Source organism: Prunus dulcis, chromosome 2 (genome assembly GCF_902201215.1).
Source record: "Prunus dulcis chromosome 2, ALMONDv2, whole genome shotgun sequence".
NCBI classification, from domain to species: domain Eukaryota; kingdom Viridiplantae; phylum Streptophyta; class Magnoliopsida; order Rosales; family Rosaceae; genus Prunus; species Prunus dulcis.
Genome location: NC_047651.1, coordinates 2,118,799 through 2,139,702, shown reverse-complemented (window position 1 = coordinate 2,139,702; position 20,904 = coordinate 2,118,799). Strand labels below are relative to the sequence as shown.

Sequence of the window (20,904 nt, the reverse complement as noted above, 5' to 3'; positions counted from 1 at the left end):
CAGAAGATTCCCTATCTACTGCCTTTTCTTTGCCTTTTTCAGAAACACCCTGTCCTGCACAAGATTCCCTTGGCTTTTGCGTACCCCAACCACTTTGTTCCCCATTTGGGTCTTCATTGAGCTCTTCTATCACCACACTAGCTTTTTTTGTTGCCTCCATTGTTTGCATTTCCCACCAACATGAACAATTGCCCCATAATTGTCATCAAGCTCCTCAATCACAACTTCTCTGTTAGGCACAATATCAGCTTCTACATCAACAAACATATTTGATCCTGATTGACTATAAAACCAACCCTCATTACTATCAACCCCATGATGTAGGAAAACGTCTATTAGCCTTGCCTCTGGTACAAATACAAGCATGTCTATGACATCTTGATCATCATTAAGCCTTGTTAGGCCACCATTGCTATAGATAGGGATACTATACCAGTAACTAATTACCCATCATAGCCTAACTCCCTCACCATATTGTCTATCTCAGTCATTGACGTTCTATCCTTGTCACAATAATCAAACCAAGCTACACTGCCAGAAGCATAACAGTTACCATAGATTTGACCACCATGGTACATTCGAATAGAAAATAATTCGGGATCACCTACATATTACATGTCCTAAACATGGGTTATTTTCAGTTCAAACATAAAACACAACACAAAACACAGTATTCAAACATTACACAAAAACCATAACTCACTTTTCAATTATTTTCATTTAGGACCATTATACAAAAGGCCAAATTTTTATTAAAAAACCCTTTTTCACACCCTTCCACCTAACACTTTTGCCTTATTAAAAGCAAACGCTTAGAGTATTAAAGGCAGACATTGCCAGCACATGCTTAGCTTGAAGGACCACCTATATTCGAAATCTGTAAGAAGGCCACCTATATTCGACAAAATCTTTCACACTTCTCCCACTATTCCACTAAACCCTATAAAACACAACATTCAAACCAGAATAACCCATACGACCTCTAACCCATTCAACCCAGATATCCCAAATCGCAAAAATTTAAACCAACTTAATGTACGAGGGATGCGGAGCGCCTGGAGCCCTGAAATCCCAACTCATTTCTTCTCACTTCTTCAAAATCGTAGAACTTGCTATCAGCTATGGAGATTTAGGATCAGGTTAAACTGACGTTGAGGACGAACGACAGTTTGGGGCTTTCTCTTCGATCTCTTCTTCTTGCAAAGCGTGCCCAATTTTGGGCGCGATATTTAGTTTTGTTTTTTGTTTTTTGTTTTTGTTTTTTTGAATTGTCGAAACCCAAAACTGCCCTTCAGCTGGCATGAGAGGAATGGTCAAATCGTTGGTGGGGTGGTCCCACGGTGCCACGTTAGAATTAACGATTGACCTCTGGTCAACTTAACATAAGGATCAAATTGGATGATGTTCAAAACGTCTCATGTAAATTAATAAACTTGATACTATATGGGGTCCAATTCGAGAATGACTCTAAACCAGCAGGTGTCTTTTGTTGTTAGCCCTATTATTAACTTGCAAATGTCAATTTTTTTTAAAATACAAACGATAGTCTAAATTAGAGTTTTTCATACACAAACTAAAATGCCATTTTGGTGGGGGGGGGGGGGGGGTGTTGTGGAAGAACCTGAGACATTTTCTCGACAATTTAGTATCCTTTTATATTGGACTAGACCCCGTTGACTACAAATTTCATTAAATAAATTCCGACAATACAATATAACAAATACATTTACAAGACAGAAAAAGCACCAAACCTTAAAACCCCAAAAAGGGAAATATGCGTGATTAAGCTATGATGAAATTCCTCTTTTTTTTAAAAATAGTTATTTTATAAAAAATTTATATTTACCAGTTCTGCTATCAGAAACAAGAAGGCCAGATAAGCAACTTCCATGTTTAATTTAAACGTTTTCTGTTACCTGTTCAATTCTGTAACTGTAGGTAAATTGGACCAACTATTTTTATCAAGAGCTATATTGAAAACAGGTTTGCATTTTTCAAGAATAAAGTGTTGTAGTTTGTCCAAGAACCAGAAGCTAAAGTATGAATCTGAGAAAAGAAAACAGGGAAATGAGGTATAAACCATAAACAACTGGAAACTGAGCGTATTTGAATGAAATGATTGATAATCATACATGAACTTCATATATCTACATTTATCATGAATATCATCAAATCCTAGCAAAAACAGAATGGCCTCAGTCAAGAGTCAAGATCAACACCTAAGGAAAAAGAGTCGCCTCTCAGCTCCTGTCAAATTTCCAGATTCTGATGTACTTGCTGTTGTGTGTGGTGATAACCTTCTTCATCCCTACAGCCAAGCACGTAATGGGAGGTCGACAGCTTCTGAGAATGCTGTCAATGGTGGTATCTTCTGAAAGCCTTCTTCCCCTCGTTCTTTGTGTAGCCCCAAGTGTGTTTTGTGAACTTGGTGATAAATAACCATCCAAGATGCATCTTGAAATTACTTCACCTGTATTCTGATTCAGTAGACGTAGCACACCGTCTATTCCACCAACAGCCAAAGTTGATGCATCATTTCTCTGGTGTTGCATTGAATATACACTATTTTGACTCACTCGTGTCTTCCACAAAAGTCCCATCCTGAATTACATAATGGAAGAACATGGTCAATCAACTACAACTGGATTACATCATCTGTTACTGTCAAAGGAGTGAGATCCAAGGGTGGAGGTGGTGCCAACTAGGGCAGAAAGAGTCAAGCTGACCCATTGTTGAGGTTTTGTATGCTACTTGTATGATTTCAAAACAATCATATAAAAATTATGGATTCTATTAGGAGTAGTTCACTCCAAGAGAACCCTAAATGAATGTAAAGAAAGTGAAGATTCGAAAACCATGAAATGAATGAATTGGTCCCTATTGAGAAGCCGATTACATCGGATGGGCAATACTGACCACATTGACAAAAGCTGAACACGATTCATGAGAGGTACATGAACATCACAAATTGAAAGTTACCTTCCACAATTCTATTACAAATGTTGTTCTGTAAGAAGCTATTAGGCTTGACTTTTCTTTTCAGAGATTTAAAGTAATGCAAACCTAGTATTTAAAATTGTAATGATGTGGAAATATGGAAACAGATAACATAGATTTCATCAGAAATTAGAAAGCTAAAGTATGAAATAGATTTACCCAGGTAAGTTGAGATTCTTTAAATAACATATGAAGTCATATTCCATACCTTAGGTCCCAACAAAGTCCATATCCAGTAGCAGTTCCAGCAAATACTTGGTGAGAGCATGGGTTGAAACATAAAGTCTTTATGCCTGCCATGAAAAGTTTAAACTAGATTTATGCTCTCATGAATATAACTTACCACTCCATGAAAGAGGATTAATAAAACCCATAAATATATTACTTAGCATATATTATATGTCCCAACAGAGCCAACATTTCCAAACAACTGCAATGAGATCTCTTTCATTTCTCTTTCACATGAATACAATTCATTCAACAAGAACATAAGGGTACAACTAAGACTACATCCAGCAGTTATCAAGCACAAACATATGTTAGAGAGTACAATTATGGCTTCTAGTTGATCCCATTTCCAGCCCACAAGTACTCACAAAAAAGAAAACAGAGAGTACTTTATTCATTTATAGTCAGTTAATAAGTTCAGGTTTCAACTCTCTCTCTCTCTCTCTCTCTCTCTCTAACAAAACAAAAAATCAACTCCAGACAGAAGACAAAATTACTGTCCATGTTATGGGCATAAAAAGAAGAAAATATTTCAGAAAACAGCAGATATAAGATAACCACAGTTAGAATCGATTATACTCCAAAAGTTCTTGGTAGAGCAGGCATAAAAAGTAACCTGAGGAATCTTGTGATCGTAACTTCACTACCCGCTCGCCAGATGAAAGTGCAGATAATGTGACATCGCCAAGAGAAGAACCACTAAGTATCAACTGATCATCACTCAAACATAAGCATTTTACTGGCCCCTCATGTGCCCTACAATCAGGAATCAAAAGAAAATAACATGGAGTCCATAAACCATTGAGCAATATAATTGCATATTACAACAATACTGAGAATTTTAGGCCAGACAGGAAGTTTAATCTAAGCTATATATCCCCTTGGCCCCTTTACAGGCAAGAATCTATCTCTCGCTTGAAAATGCATGTCTACAAGTCAAACGGTCTTCTTAAGCCTTATTCATTAGCTCTATTTTTACAGGAAAAACTATTAAGAAAATGTATTTCTTGCAGTGCATACCTAACGATTTGAGAACATTTTCTACTGTACATGTCAAATACACGAACTGTCCCATCCTCACAGCCGACCACAGCCTCAGGATCGCAGTAACTGCATTCAGAGAAGAATGTAATATTTGTACACACCAAAAGCAAACTTACAAATATATATATTCCAAAACAGAAATAATGCAGTAGAGAGAATTTTCACAATATTTTGAACTATAACAATAATAGTGGCAATACTAGTAACCTAAAACAGAATATAATTAATCAAAATTAGGGAATAGTAGCTCAAAAGTAAAATATTCAGACAATCAAATGCTCCACCATTTGATGAAAGAAAGTAAATAATGAATCTCCAAGTTTAGGTTCTTAGTCTTTACCATGCATATTGAGGCTGATGAAGCAATGCATTTACCACTTACATTTACAACTAAAACTAATGACAGTGTTATTATTTTGTCCACATACCGCATGCATAAACCCTTCGAAAAGGTTCCCTCATGCGAGGGAAATATTCTACTTATCCCATTCTGCCTCCATATGCATATACGAGTGCCAACCAAGCCAACAATCTACAGAAAAGTAAGAGGGTTGTATAGATATCAGAAAATTCCCTTAATAAAAGAAAACAGCATGCTTTCAATAAGTATAATTAATTGGATGCATTAGCTATTCACATTGAGGATGAGAGGTCAATATTACCATGACGAATCATCCATATCAGTCTAAACTAGAGACAGTAAAAAAAAAAGAAGGGAATTATTTCCAAGGAAGCTAGAAGAATTTAGTAAGCTCAACAGCATAATTTACAAATACATATATTCTGTCGCATAATCGATGTTAATGCTACATTTGCACTTGTACGTTGATCCATTAAATGAAGATGCATACATGACATTCCAATCCTACAAGAACATGTGATCTAGCAAACAACAACAGTCACTGTCTTACATTTTTTTTTGGATTGATATTTGATCTATAACATGGTTAATAGAATTTCAGTACATCTTGCTTAAATGAAAAACCAAAAATTAATAGTTCAACTGACCTTGCTCTCATCAAAATCAAAGTCAACTAAACGGAATCTGTCTGGAATGGGATATTCCCCTACACATTTATAGCTCTCCAATGACCAAAGACGCATAACCTAGCATCAATGCCATACCAAAAAGTCAGAAGAATTACACTGAAAATAAAGCTCGTGAAAGGATAACCACAAAACTATTGACAATTGTGTAGGTTCTGGAGTCTAATACTACAAGCTATTAAACGGAGAAAGCCACCGAGCAGAACAAGCAAAGGCCAAAGTTGCTCAAAAAGACATAACCTGTTGAAAGGTATGATGGAGATAACAGAAAAGGCTAGAAATGCAATAGAGGCCTTGGCTTAAGTGGCAAAGCATGAGGGTTGGTATAATGTGTAAAAGTCTATACATGCAAGTTGAGCTAGTTTGAACTGACAAAAAAGGACCATTGATTCAATTATACTATTGCCCTCAAACAGAAAAATTATTTCACAGACAAACTCATTTAGTTTAGATATGGCATCTTTTAATATGACCTTAAGCCAGATTCACCAGCTAAGTAGGGAATACTTGTACAAATGATACATATGTTGGCCAGATACCAATACATATGATTTACATTCTATTGTAACAAGTCCACAAACATATTCAAAAGCTAATAATAATTCATAAGGTAACTTATTTCTTGCGTCAAGAACACGTCAGACAGTATACAGTTGAAATATCACCATGAAAAAATATAGGGAGGACTAGTGGTGTAGGAACTTATAAGTTAAGGAGCTTAAAATAATCTAATGTTCCCTTCTTAGTTCTTCTGTGGATCAGAAGTTTGTGCATTTTGATAATTATAAGTTATGGAACTTAAAATAAATTTATACATAAAAGCTAGCTTTGTAAGCTCTGTACAAGGGAAACTACCTTATCACCGACGCCAGTAAGAAGCAACCCCATCTTCGTTCGACACTGTTCACCCCTAATAGAGAGCAAGGTTAGAAGAATGATGCATCCCCGTAGAGAGCAGCAGGCCTAGGCTTCACATACCCAGTAAGACAAATCCCCTCCCTCATCAATCTATGAGCCTACTTACACTCATAGCCAACTACACCAGACATGTAACTTGAGAATTTGTTTGATGCCTCAGGTTCAGAATCTTGTAATACCAAATACAGAAATTATAATCTTAATTGTGATTAAAATTGAAATATGAGGCGTGAAATATCTCCTGAGGTTTAACAAGCATTAGGGTTCATATTTGTTTGCCCCTCTCAATTAATGAGACAACTGATTTCTTCACTAAAGGTCTTCACAAGCAATGGTCCGAGTTGTTAAGCTCCAAATTCTTCGATGCACAACCCCTTGATTAACTGCTAGATTGTTTAGGTTATTGACACATCTAAAACCTTCATGTATTGTAATTCTTTTTTGGTCGAATCATGTAAAATGTAAAGACACAATTATTAAAAAAAAAAAAAACTTTACATGAATGAGGAATCACAACAATTCCATCATACCCAACAATAAAACTATATAAGTAAAGGTAAAAAAAAGAGGTAAAATTGAATTGTAAGGACAAAGGCAGTACCCAACAGAGTGACCCCTCAAGTGATCAACACGAATTCGACCTTCCTGTAATGCCAGTCTATGACGCTCCACAGCCATCTCCTCCAAATAATCATTCCAAGATTTCTCAGGACATTCTTTAGACCAATTGCTGGAACCGAAAAGACCCGTCTGCCATTGCTTGCGGTAAAACAATTGAAGCAACTTAGACTTGTTGATAATCGCACTCCTGCATTGAACAAAAACCCATTGCAAATTCACCTTCGAAATTCCGGAAGAACAAGAAGAACAAATAGTTGAAAGAGAGAGTGGGAGAGCGTACCAGGATTTGCATACGACGGAACAACTTGCGAGGTCGAAGCAGTCAAGAAAAGAGAAGATGGTGCAAAGGATGTCGTGTTGGAAAGAGCCGACTGTGGACGGAGCTCTTGCTCTTGAGCTTCTGCGCGGCCTCTTCTTGTCGCCGGCGAGAGAGAGATCCATATGTGGTGGTAAGCTTCCGGGTACAACGCCTGGTTGAATATTATTTTTTTCTGTCTATCTGCTGGTAAAAGTCGTCGAGTTTTAGGTCTGTATTTTTCTTCCGGCGAAAAAAGAACGAGAAGGTCTCTGATTCGCTGGTTAGTCTCACTAGTTTGAATGGGATTCGATTAATGTCTTCGAAGGTTGTGTGATAGTCAATTAATTTAATTGAAAATGCATCTATATTATATTTTTGGGCAAGATGTTAAGTTTTTAATCGAGTTTCCCATTTAAATCATGCACTTCTCTATGTTCACTCTATATTTTAAGTTCACTCTAATATCTAAGTTTTCACAATTTCTAAGAAAATCATATTATTTTCTCAAACTATCTCTAAATACACACTAGATAAAAATAATAATAATAATAAAAACTCATCAACTCACACTCCACAACCCATTATCAACTGAACCGACAAGCTCTTTCAAATTGTCAACGCGATCTCAATATGGACTATACCAATCAAATGCTTGGAGGTTGGAATGATTATGTCTAATAAAATGTTTACAGATTTGGACCCTTACACAGACCAACATTTATCATTCTTGGCGCATAGAACATGGTAAAGAATTTAAATCTTTGCCAACAACATCTTTACTGTGGATTTTCATATTAGTTTGAGGAAATGAACAAGTAATTTTTACATGAAGATCATTTGACTGTTGGTAGGATAACCATGCACAACATAAGCACGAGATGGACTGTGCTCATAAAGAAGAGCCGCGACTATTATTTTTTCGTAAAATAATAGAGCGATGGGCTCTGTTTTTTTGTAACAAAGAGTTGTTGGCTATCCTTATATGGCTCTTTATAGATGTACTAGGGTTAAGTATTAAGTTGGATGACTTTTTTGTTTTGTTTTTGTTTTTGGTGTGGTCTTTTTACACAATAATAAAACTTAAAAGCTTATTGATTTAAGTATTTGGGTCAACAAAGAAAAGTGTGGGGTTTAAATAGAAAAACTTCTTTTAATCTTAATGTTGGGATCGCAGAATGTTGGGGCACTCTTTCACAACATTATTGATTTATGTTGATGACACCGTTATCACGGGCAATGACCCTATAGCTATCTCGGCACTCAAGGATTTTTTGCACAGTCATTTTTCATATTAAAGATCTTGGGGATTGAGGTATCAAGATCAAAACAGGGCATTTTCTTATCTCAATGCAAGTATGCATTGGAAATTTTGAAGGATGCAAAACTCCTAGGTGCCGATCTGTTGATTTTCCTATGGAAAAAGGTCTTAAGCTCTCGGATAAGGGTGAATTACTTAAAGATTCAGCTCATTATAGAAGACTTGTTGGTCGTTTAATTTATTTGACAATCACAAGGCCAGACATTACTTACTCTATTCATGTCTTAAGCAGGTTTATGCATGCCCCCACGTAAAACTCACCAGGTCAAGGCAAAATTATTGTCTTCTCAGAATAACTTGACTTTTGCTTGCCTTCTGTGATTCTGATTGGGTAGGTTGTCCTCATACTAGAAGGTCTACTACAGGTTATTGTGTGTTTCTGAGATCTTTAATTTCATGGAAATTTAAGCAACAGAAAACTGTATCTTTATCTTCAATAGAAGCCGAATATAGATCTATAGTGGCAGCATGTTGTGAGTTGTCTTAGCTTCGATCCCTTCTCAAGGATTTGCGCATCCTTCATCTTGAGGGGGAGTATTAGGAAATAAGTTTGTATAATATCAATTAATATCAATACTGTTGTAATTAGGATTTACTTTCCTAGTAGGTTTTCTAGATTGGAGAACTTGTTTCCTTGTACACCACACTCTTGTATAAACCAATTGTACCTATCAATTAAAACCATGGGTTAATCATTTTATTAGTCCCTGAACTTTCACCCGATTTGCATTTAAGAACCTCAATTTCCAAAATGGTTCTTGTGGTCCTTTAACTTTAGTTTCGTTTGGACAAATGGTTCTACCGTCAATTTTGTTAACTTTTTCTGTTAAATGCAGGGGCAAAATGATATTTTTATATTAAAACAAAAAAATAAAATAAAAAATTATATCTTTAAAATAACAATAAATCAAATAAAAAAACCCAAAAAAAAGAATTTCAAGTTTTGGAAGGGTAGAAATCGAGATAGAGGGGGAGGGAGAGAGTTTAATTTTAATTTTTTACCATTTCGCCCCTGCATTTAACAGAAAAGTTAACAAAATTGACGGTAGGACCATTTGTCCTAACGAAACTAAAGTTAAAGGACCACGGGAACCATTTTGGAAATTAAGGTACTCAAATGCAAATCGAATCTAAATTCAGGAACTAATAAAACAATTAACCCTTAAAACCATTCTCTTCCAATATCAAATTCACAGTTTAGTCTCAGAATAGGTGAAGTAGCCAAATTAAGTCAAATTGTTTCCTTGAGATAAACATAGCCATATGATACTGAAAATCATATCAACAATCATTACACCAAAGAATAGAATCAATCATAATCAAAAGTAGCTATCAATGCTTAAATTACCACACTCATGCCCTTATCTGTTTTGTTTTTTGTTTTTTTTGGTGTGGAGAAACTATAGGCTTTCTAACTAAGAGCACAAACTCAGAACAACCAAAATGAGATAAAGCTTGAAAATACCAAACCATAACAATACAAATAAAAAAAACTCTCACAAAGGAGAGGTGAAAAGGTCTCAGAGATGGGATGAAAAACTCTTTTAAGTTTTAGTCATCCTCCTGCATCTATGGTGAGCCAATCTTCACAATAAAGTTTTAGTCATCAACCTCATATAGATAGTTTCCATTCTTCCTCCAAGTTAGGCAACATATCCATATTATGTCTTGAATGCACATGAAATATAGGCATTTGACTAGTCTAATCTAATCTAGTCCTCCCTATCAAACATTGTGTAACTAAAGAAATAATCAAGCCTAATTTGTAAAAAAAATTATGTCAAACATGCATGATCAACACTTAGAACCAATAAAAGAGAGTATCCCGAATTAGTTATGCACACGTCCAGAAAAGCTACAATATGCAATTATGGTGGAGCCATGTAGGGACTAAAGGGGTTCCAGATCCCTTCTCAACTCTTTACTCTCTCTCTCTCTCTCTCTCTCTCTCTCTCTCTCTCTCTCTCTCTCTCTCTCTCTCTCTCTTTTCCCTTTCTTTTTTCTTCTTCCCTGCCATTTCAATCTCCTTCTCTCTCTTTCTCTCTCTCTGTGTAAATAATTTAATGTTGTGTTTAAGAATATTGAAGGAGGATCAAAGGTTTTATGTATACAACAATCATAGCATGTTGTGTAAAATCTGTAATTTAAAAGTTTATTTCTTGATTTTTACTTTAGGGGTTATTGGTTTAGAAAAATAATGCGCAGAAGCTCTACTAGAACTTTGCAGTGTTTATGCTCTCATTCCCTTCAATTTTTATATTTCACAAGCCCTCTATCATCAATTTCTAGCTCCGCCACTTATAGATAGTTTGGGCATTTTGGACTAACTATACAGCTTATTACAAGACAATCTTTAGGGGGTAGAGGTTCAATTGAAAAAGCAATTACTATGAACTTTTATTAATCAATGAAAATAAATTACAACTAGAAGAGCGTGAAATCAAGTTGTTGGCGAGTCCTTATTTACTTAGAATTTTGGTTCTTATTTAACTAGAATTTTGGTTATTTACCAATTATTATTTAGTCCTATTGTAATAGAGATTTATTTGCTATTGTAATTTAGATATATTTCCTATTTTATTTAGGGTTAACACATCTTTGTACTTGTATAAATACTTCCATATTAGAGAAGAATAATAATATGAGTGAATCTGAGCATATCTAAATATTTACCATACTTTGTTTGACTTGGTATCAGAGCCAAGTTGCTAATCCTTTAGATCCTCCAACAAATTGAGAGTCGTTGGCGTTCCTCATTCCTAACCCATTATGGGTCTTCACCTTGCTATAAATCCCCGTTTCTCCTTTCCTTAATAATCAACATATATTTCTTATGCCTTAGCCATAACCGCACCTTTCTGCAATTTTACCCTTGTCTCTGTCCTTGCTATTTTATGTTGAGTCATTACCTTTCTTTTTCTCTACCTATGCCTGCTGCTGCCTTTTTTCTCTTACTTTTCATCTCTCTATGAGCTTGCTTTCTGTTAAAATCAGATTGAGCCCATGTTAGTTTTAGTCTCTTGCGCTCACAACATAGCCTTTCTTTTAAATGTATACCATAGGGGCAACACGCCCCTTGGCCATTGATGGCCTGATCTCTTTCCTTCGCAAGCCTCGTCACCGCTCGCCGAGCCTTCTCCTAGCTGGCCTTTGTCTCTCTGTTTATTTGGGTGTTACTTTCTCTAAATCTCAACTCTCATACATCATCGGATTTGAGGGGGAGTGACACTGCTGCTCATCTATTCCATTGCAATTCACCTACCTATCTATCATGGTTGATTGTCCGTGTCTGTTTCTTAAGTACCACTGATCATATGGCTCTATAGACTTCTTCTCTTCAGGGGGAGAGGGAGAGTGAAGAGAAGTTGTCTATGTTGTTGCTGCTGCCACAGTTGTTTGCTCTGCCTTGTCTTGCTAGTGCCAGTGACTTATATTGCTCTTGCTGGTGCCAATGCATTGTGTTGCTCTTGCTGCTGTCAGTTTTGTTGTCTCTTGCTGGGGACATTGTTGTTGTTGCTTCTATTGTGTTCGTGCCTTTGCTGGTGTGTTTTTCCGCTGCAATCATGACTATTGACCTTGCCTTTGTTTGCTTCGCTTTCCGTTGCTATGGTTATTGCTGATGATGTTGCTATGTTTTTGATCTGTCTCTTCCTTAACCCTAAACACTACATATTTATGCTGCACTATACACCTAGCCTATAATCCTAACCCGCCACCGTCATCTACCTTGCTACCATTGCCGCCGCCTACTTTGCTATTGCCGCCAATGCCGCCACCCCGCCATCCATCATCATACCCAATGTTAATGCCTTTATTTCTTCACTTGCTTCTTGTTCTGCCTTACCTACTGCCGTGCTTGCAGGGTTTCTGTGTTTTGCCTAATCTACTGCCGTGCTCACAGGGTATATGTGTTCTACCTTATCTACTGCCGTGCTCACAGGGTTTCTGTGTTCTGTCTTATCTACTGCCGTGCTCATAGGGTTTCTGTGTTCTGCCTTATCTACTGTCGTGCTCACATGGTTTATGTGTTCTGCTTTTATGTGTTCTTCTATGTGCCTTATTTTTTAGGGTTTGCTCATGTTTCCGCTGCGAACTTTGCTTTAGTTTGTCACTTGTTTCACTCGTGGTTGACGAAAAGACATTCTCTACAATTAGTGCTTCTCAAGTATGGTGTTCTGTGACTCGCTTGTCAAGTTCGGTGTGTGAAATATCTTTGCCCAACTTGAGGGGGAGTGTTGGCCAGTTCTTATTTACTTAGGATTTTGGTTCCTTATTTAATTGGAATTTTGGTTACTTACCAATTATTATTTAGTCCTATTGTAATAGAGATTTATTTCCTATTGTAATTTAGATATATTTCCTATTTTATTTAGGGTTAACACATCTTTGTACTTGTATAAATACCTCCATATTGGAGAAGAATAATAATATGAGTGAATCTGAGCATATCTAAATATTTGCCCTACTTTGTTTGACACAAGTGACCTTGTGTGGACTAAAAAATTAATAACAAGGTAATGACATTCTGATTGCTAGAAATATTTAAAGAAATTAGGTATGTCTTGTAGTATTAGGGAGTGGTGTGCCATCAAGGAAGTGCTTGATGAGGGAAAGTCCTCTTGCAGGCTGATAGCTTGGCACTTGATGCCCTGCCCCTCTCACTGTAGCAAATGTTAGCTCTCCTTCATACACTTGTGTGTAACCACCAACCTGTTAATATATATATATATATATATATATATATATATATGAATAAAACATCCAAAATAATTAACGCCAAAGACTTTCAAAGACGTGGTTTTGAAAATCCGAAGACAAAAACGACGGGGAAATGAGAAGCTACCTCTCCACCAAGAAACCAAGCATGCGATTCAGTCTTTACTGGAAAATTCAGCTTTTCAATAGAATATTTTGTTGAAGTGACTGGTACCCTTGTATCTATGTCTCCACTGCACTTCCATAAGAATGAGCTGGATTAGCTTTAGAGTTCAAATACTGAAACTCCAGAGAAGCAAATTACAAGTTTAAGATGATGAAGAAGAAGAAGAGTATCAAAATTTCACCTAAAAATCCACACTCGAACATCATTAGCCAGGAACTCTTTTAAAAGGGGCGGTACGGTCGATGCACTATCGGCCCAGTTTGTGATAACATCACTGCATGGTTCCCAGTCATGTGTGAGTTTAGTGACATTGGCATGGAGAGCTTGTTGAACGTATGGCCGGTTCAAATAAGCATAAGCATAGTACTCGCTGCACGGGTCGAATTCGAATATCTGCAGCTCGGCAGTTCAACACAACAAAATGTTTTGAAAACAGCAGATGGTAAATACCTACATGCAGTATAATTAAGGGCGTTGTTTTTAACTTACTGAAGCCTTTTTGGGTTTTGCAGTGAGGTTGGAGGAAACGCATGAGGAGGTATAGATGTTGAAAATGTCAATGTAATAGGTATCCTTAGCTGCAGCATCAGCGGTATCAGTGCACTCCTTAGGCTGCTTTGTTGCATTGGGTGAAAAATCACAATATTTGTTGATTTTATTTGCAGTTTGATCTGAAATGAGGGCGTGGCTTGCTAAGTAGTCGTACATTCCTCTTAAATCAGTTTCATCGTTAATCACTGCATTTCCAATCTGCATCATGCGCCAAATAAATTTTTTACTTACCCAAGAAGGGTGACAATTTGAAGTGGAAAAAAAGAAGGGGGGAAAACAGAACATTATTTTATTCTTAATACTACACAAACCAAACATGGGAATAAAAAAAAAAAGACATTAAATGATCCTCATTTCTTAGTGTTCTAAAAATCAGTGAATGAACATCTTCCATTCTTCCGAGATTAAAAATGAGAGTTTCATTATGAGAACCAAACTAGAGACCCATAAACAATAGTGGATTTCTTACACAACATTGTACGAGCCCGACAGACACCTCCCAACATGTAGAACTTTTTTGTTTCTTTACCCAATTTATGGACTTATACTCAACCATATTCCACTTGATGCTTTCATTACAACATACAATAAGCAAATTTTATGAGAAACGAAGAGTAAAAGATATATGATGACAAATAGGAAAGTATTTTGCTCCACCAAATGTGGGCATTTAGCCACTTTCTAGAGGGACCAATGCAAAGCATTTTCCCAAGACCTTTACAATTACAACTTTCACTATGATAGGACCCGATTCAAATTCCACTTTGGAATCTGCGTCGAATCCTGTCCGTGTTCGACACCTAGCAAGTGTCGGGCACACTTAACCAAATTGCCCTTCTAACTAAGACTCAAAATTATTTTAAAGTTTGACTTCTACCGAAAATTCGGCAGAACCTCCCCTGTAAATTGCTCGTTTCCCAAAATTTACACATGTACAGAAAGCAATTCATATATCCAGAAACGTTTAGCATGCATTAGACAAATAACTTTAAATAGTTTCGACCTCTTTATACCAAATAAATCATTTTGCTGTCTGAAACTGGTCTCTACTCTTAGAACAACATGAATATGTAATCAAGTTCCAATATAACTTAACTAAACAAATTTTCAACAACTGATCTTGTGGCTGCAACTAGTAACTCTAGGTTGCCTATGTACCCTTTTAAGGGATCAAGCCATACATAATTCTTTCACTTTTCACATTTGCACTTGTATATCTTCATCAATTGTTATTTTTCAATGAAATTTGCAAATCATTCCATTGAAACTCAAGTAAGGGCTATTGATTTCAGAACAATCTTCCACTCATCCCATGCGTGCATATACAAATATATATATATATATATAAAATAAACTTATTACAAATAAGTAGGAAAACAAGGAAATTATTACAATAGATTTGACCACATGAAACCTTAACGTCAATATTAATAATTTAAATAAAACATGTTTCCCTCTTTCACATTTAAAAACAAATTCATCACTTAAGAAAATAATTGTGAATTATATAAAATCCTTAAAACTTAGAAAACTCTCAATCCTTGTCGCATTAGTTGGAAAACATATATTAAAATCTTCACTAATAAGTACCAAGATAAAATTATCAATTTTAGTTTAAAATATCTCAAAACTCAAATACTCTCCACCTAGGTGTACCCCCATCCATAACCCGTCAATTCCACTAATATTCCTTGAATTCCAATAATATTCCGTAAATTCCATCATTTTATATTTATTTCCCACATTATACCGTCAATTTCAATGTGTCACATAAGCTACACATTCTCGCAGGTCTCAGAAACACAAAGTCAACTCGAGCCGCATTCCTCACAAGACTAAGAGGACACTTAGTCAACCTGAGAAGCATTCCTCCTTCCTCATGATCCAGGTATCCCTAAGACTCGTGGGGCATTATCATAAATGACTAAACTGTTCCAAAGGCAATTTTGGAGGGGGGGTGGTCATTACTCTTGTGGTGGGTTTGAAAACCATACTCCAAAACTTATCATAAAATTTCTCTTATTCCACAAATCCATTTTTCAAATCTTTTCTCAACTTTCCAAAAATCAGTTCTCAACTACATTTGAATTTGCACCACATACTATTGAGAACTAGTGTCCATAATTCATCATTTTCAAACTATTGAGTATATATGTTAAATATAGACATATACTTAGATATTTAATTAATTTACTAGTCACGTCCAAAATCCGATTAATAAGCCGTTCCCAACTTTACACAATCAAACATAATATAATATTCTTAGAAAGTATAAGCGATTACATAGTAACTCACAAATATTTAAATAATCCAATATCACTCAGTCATATACTTTAATAATAATCATAATAATAATAAATATATACCCTAGAGATCCCATAACTTCCAATATTGCATTCGAATACCAAAATAACACCCGGGAATACCAAAGCGAGACTCCATCAAAATCCGCCACTAATACTATAACATAATCTCATAATCCAAAAATAATCAAAATAAATCACATAATAGTCAAGCATTAATAATATCGTTCTTGAACTTCTTGAAGGATGAAACCACCTCGGAAGACTCTCGGTCATCCAAGGGATCAAACTTCCCATAATGGTCAATGGGCCTGCAGGGCCCACGACCTCCGATTTTTGATCTGAAAGTTCCTACAAGTTAAACCAAGTCTACTAAACACGTTATGCAAGTTTAATCTCTATCAAGTAGTCGGATCGCTTGCGATCGCATTATCAGACGGTTATTGTTTATCCTAAATTTTGAATTATTGAATCAGAGTATTCGGGACTCTGATTCACAATTCACGAATTCCCACATAATCCTAGAAATTCCTAGATTAACATATTTGAAAATGAAGTCTATCCAACTGTCCGAGCATATCGAACTACGATAACGCTCAATATGAGATATCCGATTGACAGTCAAACGATAACCAAATTGAAATCTGAGCATACCGTAGTGCTCAGGACGACATGGGGATTATTTTAGGACCAAAAGGGTCACCCAAATAGTGCCCACGCGCAACCACAAGCTTCAACAGGGTGTGGTGCCCAAAGAAATTTTGACGACCGAAAAGCCTCTACACCACTGGTCGAGACCTATACCTACGTGACCTGGACAATGAGTGGAGCAATTTTTGTTCTTGGACCGTGGCCAAAAAGTGGCCGGAGATGCCCGGACTTAAGAGCCGAAAATTGGCTGAAAATGTAAGCGATAAAACGTGTTCCAAAAGGCAAAAATCAATCCTAATCAACCCACCCATCAACTAGAACACATTGAGAGGATGAAAAAGCATACATGAATTGACAATTTTGGTAGCCGGAATCGTCAGAAACAACGACGGAAAGTTTTGACAAAAATTGGAAATTTATCGAGCTACAGTCAGCAAAGGAGTAGCTAGGCTCGTCGGAGAAGGGGTGGAACAGGTGGAGGAGGTTGAGGCAGTTCTAACGCAAGTGGTCTCGTGCCTACGTTGGCTGGAGGGAGGAGATGTCACCGGCCAAAGATTGGTGGCTATTTTGGTCGTGAGAGAGAGAATTGAGGGAGAAAAGAAAAAAAAAATATGGGTTTTAAATGATTTCCCCACTCCAATTTTATCCACTTACACTCATTTTTTTAGTTATAAAATGGAGTGTAAGTGGATAAAATTGGAGTGGGAAAATCACCACTCTTAAAAAAATAACTTCCAAAAATATTTACGGTTATGCCATTGGGCTTCCGTATATCATAATTTCTTTGTTATAACTCTGATTTGAGCCCACTACATGTCCACGGACTCATCTCGATATGCTCTACGCAACGATACTACTACAATCTCCAAATTCTGTCTCAAATAAAAAGTCAATTTTTAAACCCATTAAAATATTTTGTAGGTAAAATTGTCTTTTATTTGAATACTCTAACAATTAAATATTAATTTAAGATCGGTTATTACACACTAACTACCAAGAATCCAAGAACATGGTACCAAATAGAGTCTAAATTCCAATATTTATTAGCAATAGATTTTTACTTCACAATAGAGAGAGAGAGAGAGAGAGAGAGAGAGAGAGAGAGAGAGAGAGAGAGTTACCATTATGCCCTTGAGGTTGATAATTGTCTTGTTAGCCCTCTTATTATGGTAAAGAATAGTGTGTGCAAGTTGAGGTACATAATGCCCTGCATAGCTTTCACCAGAAATATAGAACTCTCTGTCCTTGTGTTCTGGAAATCTCTCCAACCAATTCACCAAAAACACATAATTATCTGCAGCTGTTCTTCTATCCCCGTTGGCATCATAATCAGATGTTTTATTCGAGTAAGAAAATCCCACCCCGGCAGGGGACTCAAGGAACAAAACATTAGCAGCTGAAAAAAATACAAAAAAGAAAAAAGAAAAAAAGAAGAAGATCAATTTCTTTAAGCATTGAAAATCATACTTTAGTCCCTTTTAATTGTGTTAGATTTACCATAGTTCCATGAAAATCTGTTTTGGTAAAGTGTTTTTCCATCGCTGTGGATTCGGAACGGTCCAAGCTCTAGCATTGCTCCGTAGGCAAGAGAAGAACATCCAGGTCCTGTGAAGACATTAAGTCATTGCAACGTTTAAATTATAGACATACAGGTAATATAATTATTAAATTGCCATCAAACTAATAGATAATGTCACTGGAAGTTACAGTCTTCACACACTCCCTCTCTACCAAAAAAGGTAGATTCATTATATTAATGATAAATAATTGAGCTGCATATTATCAACCAAGAACTTTCTCAACGTTGAATTTTAAATTTTTGTATATTTCCCTGCTGAAAAATATACAGCTACAGCTTGAGCGCCGGGATGTCATCCGCAAGAGTGAATTCTGGGATTTGTTATTCCAGCCATTCCTCAAATTAAAGAGGAAGGCAGGAAGCCACCTGGGGAATGTGAATGAAAGTTGAAATGTTTCTAACAATGACAAATTTAAATAATGAGTAATGGTAATTAATTATTGTTAAAGAAAATATGAAAGGAGGGAAGTTTGTCCGTCGTGCATGAATCATTGTCAGCGATTGATGGATGCAAATTCTAGCGTAAATTACAATTAACAGAGATTCATTTATTTTGTTCGCATTTTAATGGGATGTATTTTCATCCCTTTAAATACCCAAAAAACTAAAACCAATAGAATTAAAGGAAAGAATGTATGCATGGTCAAAGAGGAAATCACAATCAACCACACATAATTTTCCAAGCAGCGACAAATTATACCAGCATCATTGAGCTGGTGACGTTGACTACATTGCAAGAGTAGGAAAGTAATTTACCTCCATTGAGCCATAGAAGAAGAGGTGAGGAATCCTTAGCCTTCTCTGCTTCAGCAAAATAGTAAAAGAATGCACGACCTGCTTCTTTATCCACCGTAACATACCCACCATACTGAGAGAAATTCACATGGGGTTGTCCAGGCAAGATATCAATCCTGTCCTTCTCCTTCAACCCCTCCTGAGGATGAATTTTGGTTCCATTGGCGTGAAGAATTGCCTCGAATTGGCTCATGTCGATGCCCGAGCATTCCTTCAACTTGGACTTGTAAAGTTCAGCAAGTGCTTGTGATTGCTTGTTCCCAAGGATTTGACCTATGAAGCAAGAAAGAATGAGAACTAAGAAAAGAAGTAAACAAGTCTTGTTTTGCATTTTGACAGTCATATGAATTAAGGAGAGAAAAAGAGAAATATGAATTAGGGAGATCAGAGGCTTTGGATTTTTAGGTTTGGATGCAAAGAAGGAATGATTGTTCTAAGAAATCTCCACGAAAGGCTATGAGAGGTCACTCAGTCTTATATCACAAGACAGAGGGACCAGATGGTTGTGAAGACTTTGAATGTTCTTAGTCACCCGTCATGTTATGCCATGTGAGTTGTGTTTAGGGAGTGCTTTGGTAATTTACTAACACATGCATTTTAATTTATATAAAATGAAATGATCCAATCTGACAAAGGAAATGAGTAACAAACACTACTACAAAAAAGCAAAAAGACGACGGTAAATCACCGTCGTGTATTCAGTTTTTCAGCGGTCGTGGAATCCACCGTCATTTTTTCCCTAATAAACCACGACGCTAAATCACCGTCGTTGTTAAAATATACAACGTCATCAACAAATAAAAAACGACGTCTTTTTACTGCAAAAAGATCAAAAAAAGCAGTCGGGGATGAGAATATACGACCAACTCTCTAAACAAACCGTCGTTAAAAAGGAAAAATATGACACATATTAACAGAACAAGGCCGCAAAATAGACATACAACGACTAAAATTAAAATAATACGCCGTTAAATATCATTTTCACGACAACAAAAAATATGACGTCTTTAAGGACATTAGAAGACGACGTTATTTATTCCTACTACGTCACCTAGATAAAAACAGCCGTCGTATAATACATTTTCCACTTCGATTTTTCTATAAAAGATGACGTGGAAATAGTTGTCGGTGTCATTATTTACGACGTATGTATTTATATAATAAACGTTGAAAAAACAAACAACGTCGGTTACTAATATATGAGAGTTGTATTACAAAATTTGTACGTCCTATTTTCAGAAACAAGCAACGACGATAAATATTAGACGTTGTTAAATAAAACAACGTCGAAAAAAAATAAAAATAGACGTGTTTAGTCAGCATAAGTTTTAAAAAATAGTCGAGGATGAGAATAGACGACCAACACAAACAAATCACCGTCGTTAAAAAGGAAAAATATGAAAAATATTAGAAGAACAAGGCCGCAAGATAGACATACAACGACGATAACTAAACCACTACGCCGTTAAATATAATTTTCACGACAAGAAAAAATATGACATCTTTAAATACATGAGAAGACGACGTTATTGAAAACTACTACGTCTCTTATTTACAAACGACCGTCGTGAAATAAGTTTTCCCCTTCGATTTGTCTAAAAAAGATGACGTAGATATAGCTGTCTGTGTCATTATTTACGACGTATGTATTTATGTTGTTGACGTTGAAAT

General features: G+C 36.2%; 2 protein-coding genes across 4 annotated transcripts; both read right to left on the bottom strand.

The window, feature by feature from the left end:
* Window positions 1-2,068: 2,068 nt before the first annotated feature.
* Window positions 2,069-7,505, bottom strand: LOC117620266 (F-box/WD-40 repeat-containing protein At3g52030). Of its 3 annotated transcripts, XM_034350416.1 has the most exons (9): window positions 7,136-7,505; window positions 6,836-7,042; window positions 6,172-6,226; window positions 5,278-5,376; window positions 4,698-4,801; window positions 4,246-4,335; window positions 3,842-3,981; window positions 3,206-3,290; window positions 2,069-2,601 (listed from the first exon to the last, which is right to left on the bottom strand). In XM_034350416.1, exons 1-9 carry the CDS (start codon window positions 7,294-7,296, stop codon window positions 2,241-2,243), a joined length of 1,302 nt encoding a protein of 433 aa, XP_034206307.1. In that variant the 5' UTR covers window positions 7,297-7,505; the 3' UTR covers window positions 2,069-2,240. The 3 variants fall into 3 exon arrangements, with proteins under 3 accessions (XP_034206307.1, XP_034206308.1, XP_034206309.1); XM_034350417.1 differs by lacking the exon at window positions 5,278-5,376 and having other exon boundaries at window positions 7,136-7,481; XM_034350418.1 differs by lacking the exons at window positions 4,698-4,801; window positions 5,278-5,376; window positions 6,172-6,226 and having other exon boundaries at window positions 7,136-7,478.
* Window positions 7,506-12,967: 5,462 nt separating this feature from the next.
* Window positions 12,968-19,674, bottom strand: LOC117619341 (serine carboxypeptidase-like 40). The gene is made up of 7 exons (XM_034349269.1): window positions 19,195-19,674; window positions 18,357-18,464; window positions 17,981-18,255; window positions 13,843-14,103; window positions 13,535-13,746; window positions 13,315-13,420; window positions 12,968-13,181 (listed from the first exon to the last, which is right to left on the bottom strand). The coding sequence occupies exons 1-7, from the start codon at window positions 19,574-19,576 to the stop codon at window positions 13,023-13,025; spliced, it is 1,503 nt and encodes a 500-aa protein (XP_034205160.1). The 5' UTR covers window positions 19,577-19,674; the 3' UTR covers window positions 12,968-13,022.
* Between the last annotated feature and the right edge of the window lie 1,230 nt (window positions 19,675-20,904).

What these genes read in the sequence shown, in the direction of transcription:
- LOC117620266 (XM_034350416.1), bottom strand. Translation starts at nt 7,296, where the DNA reads ATGGATCTCTCTCTCGCCGGCGACAAGAAGAGGCCGCGCAGAAGCTCA. An exon ending in TCCGTCGTATGCAAATCCTG is followed by an intron (nt 7,043 to 7,135) that starts GTACGCTCTCCC and finishes TGTTCAATGCAG; the next exon opens with GAGTGCGATTATCAACAAGT. An exon ending in TTGATTTTGATGAGAGCAAG is followed by an intron (nt 4,802 to 5,277) that starts GTCAGTTGAACT and finishes ACTTTTCTGTAG; the next exon opens with ATTGTTGGCTTGGTTGGCAC.
- LOC117619341 (XM_034349269.1), bottom strand. Translation starts at nt 19,576, where the DNA reads ATGACTGTCAAAATGCAAAACAAGACTTGTTTACTTCTTTTCTTAGTT. An exon ending in CAGATTTTCATGGAACTATG is followed by an intron (nt 18,256 to 18,356) that starts GTAAATCTAACA and finishes TATTTTTTTCAG; the next exon opens with CTGCTAATGTTTTGTTCCTT. An exon ending in TCAACCTCAAGGGCATAATG is followed by an intron (nt 14,104 to 17,980) that starts GTAACTCTCTCT and finishes CGCATGATGCAG; the next exon opens with ATTGGAAATGCAGTGATTAA.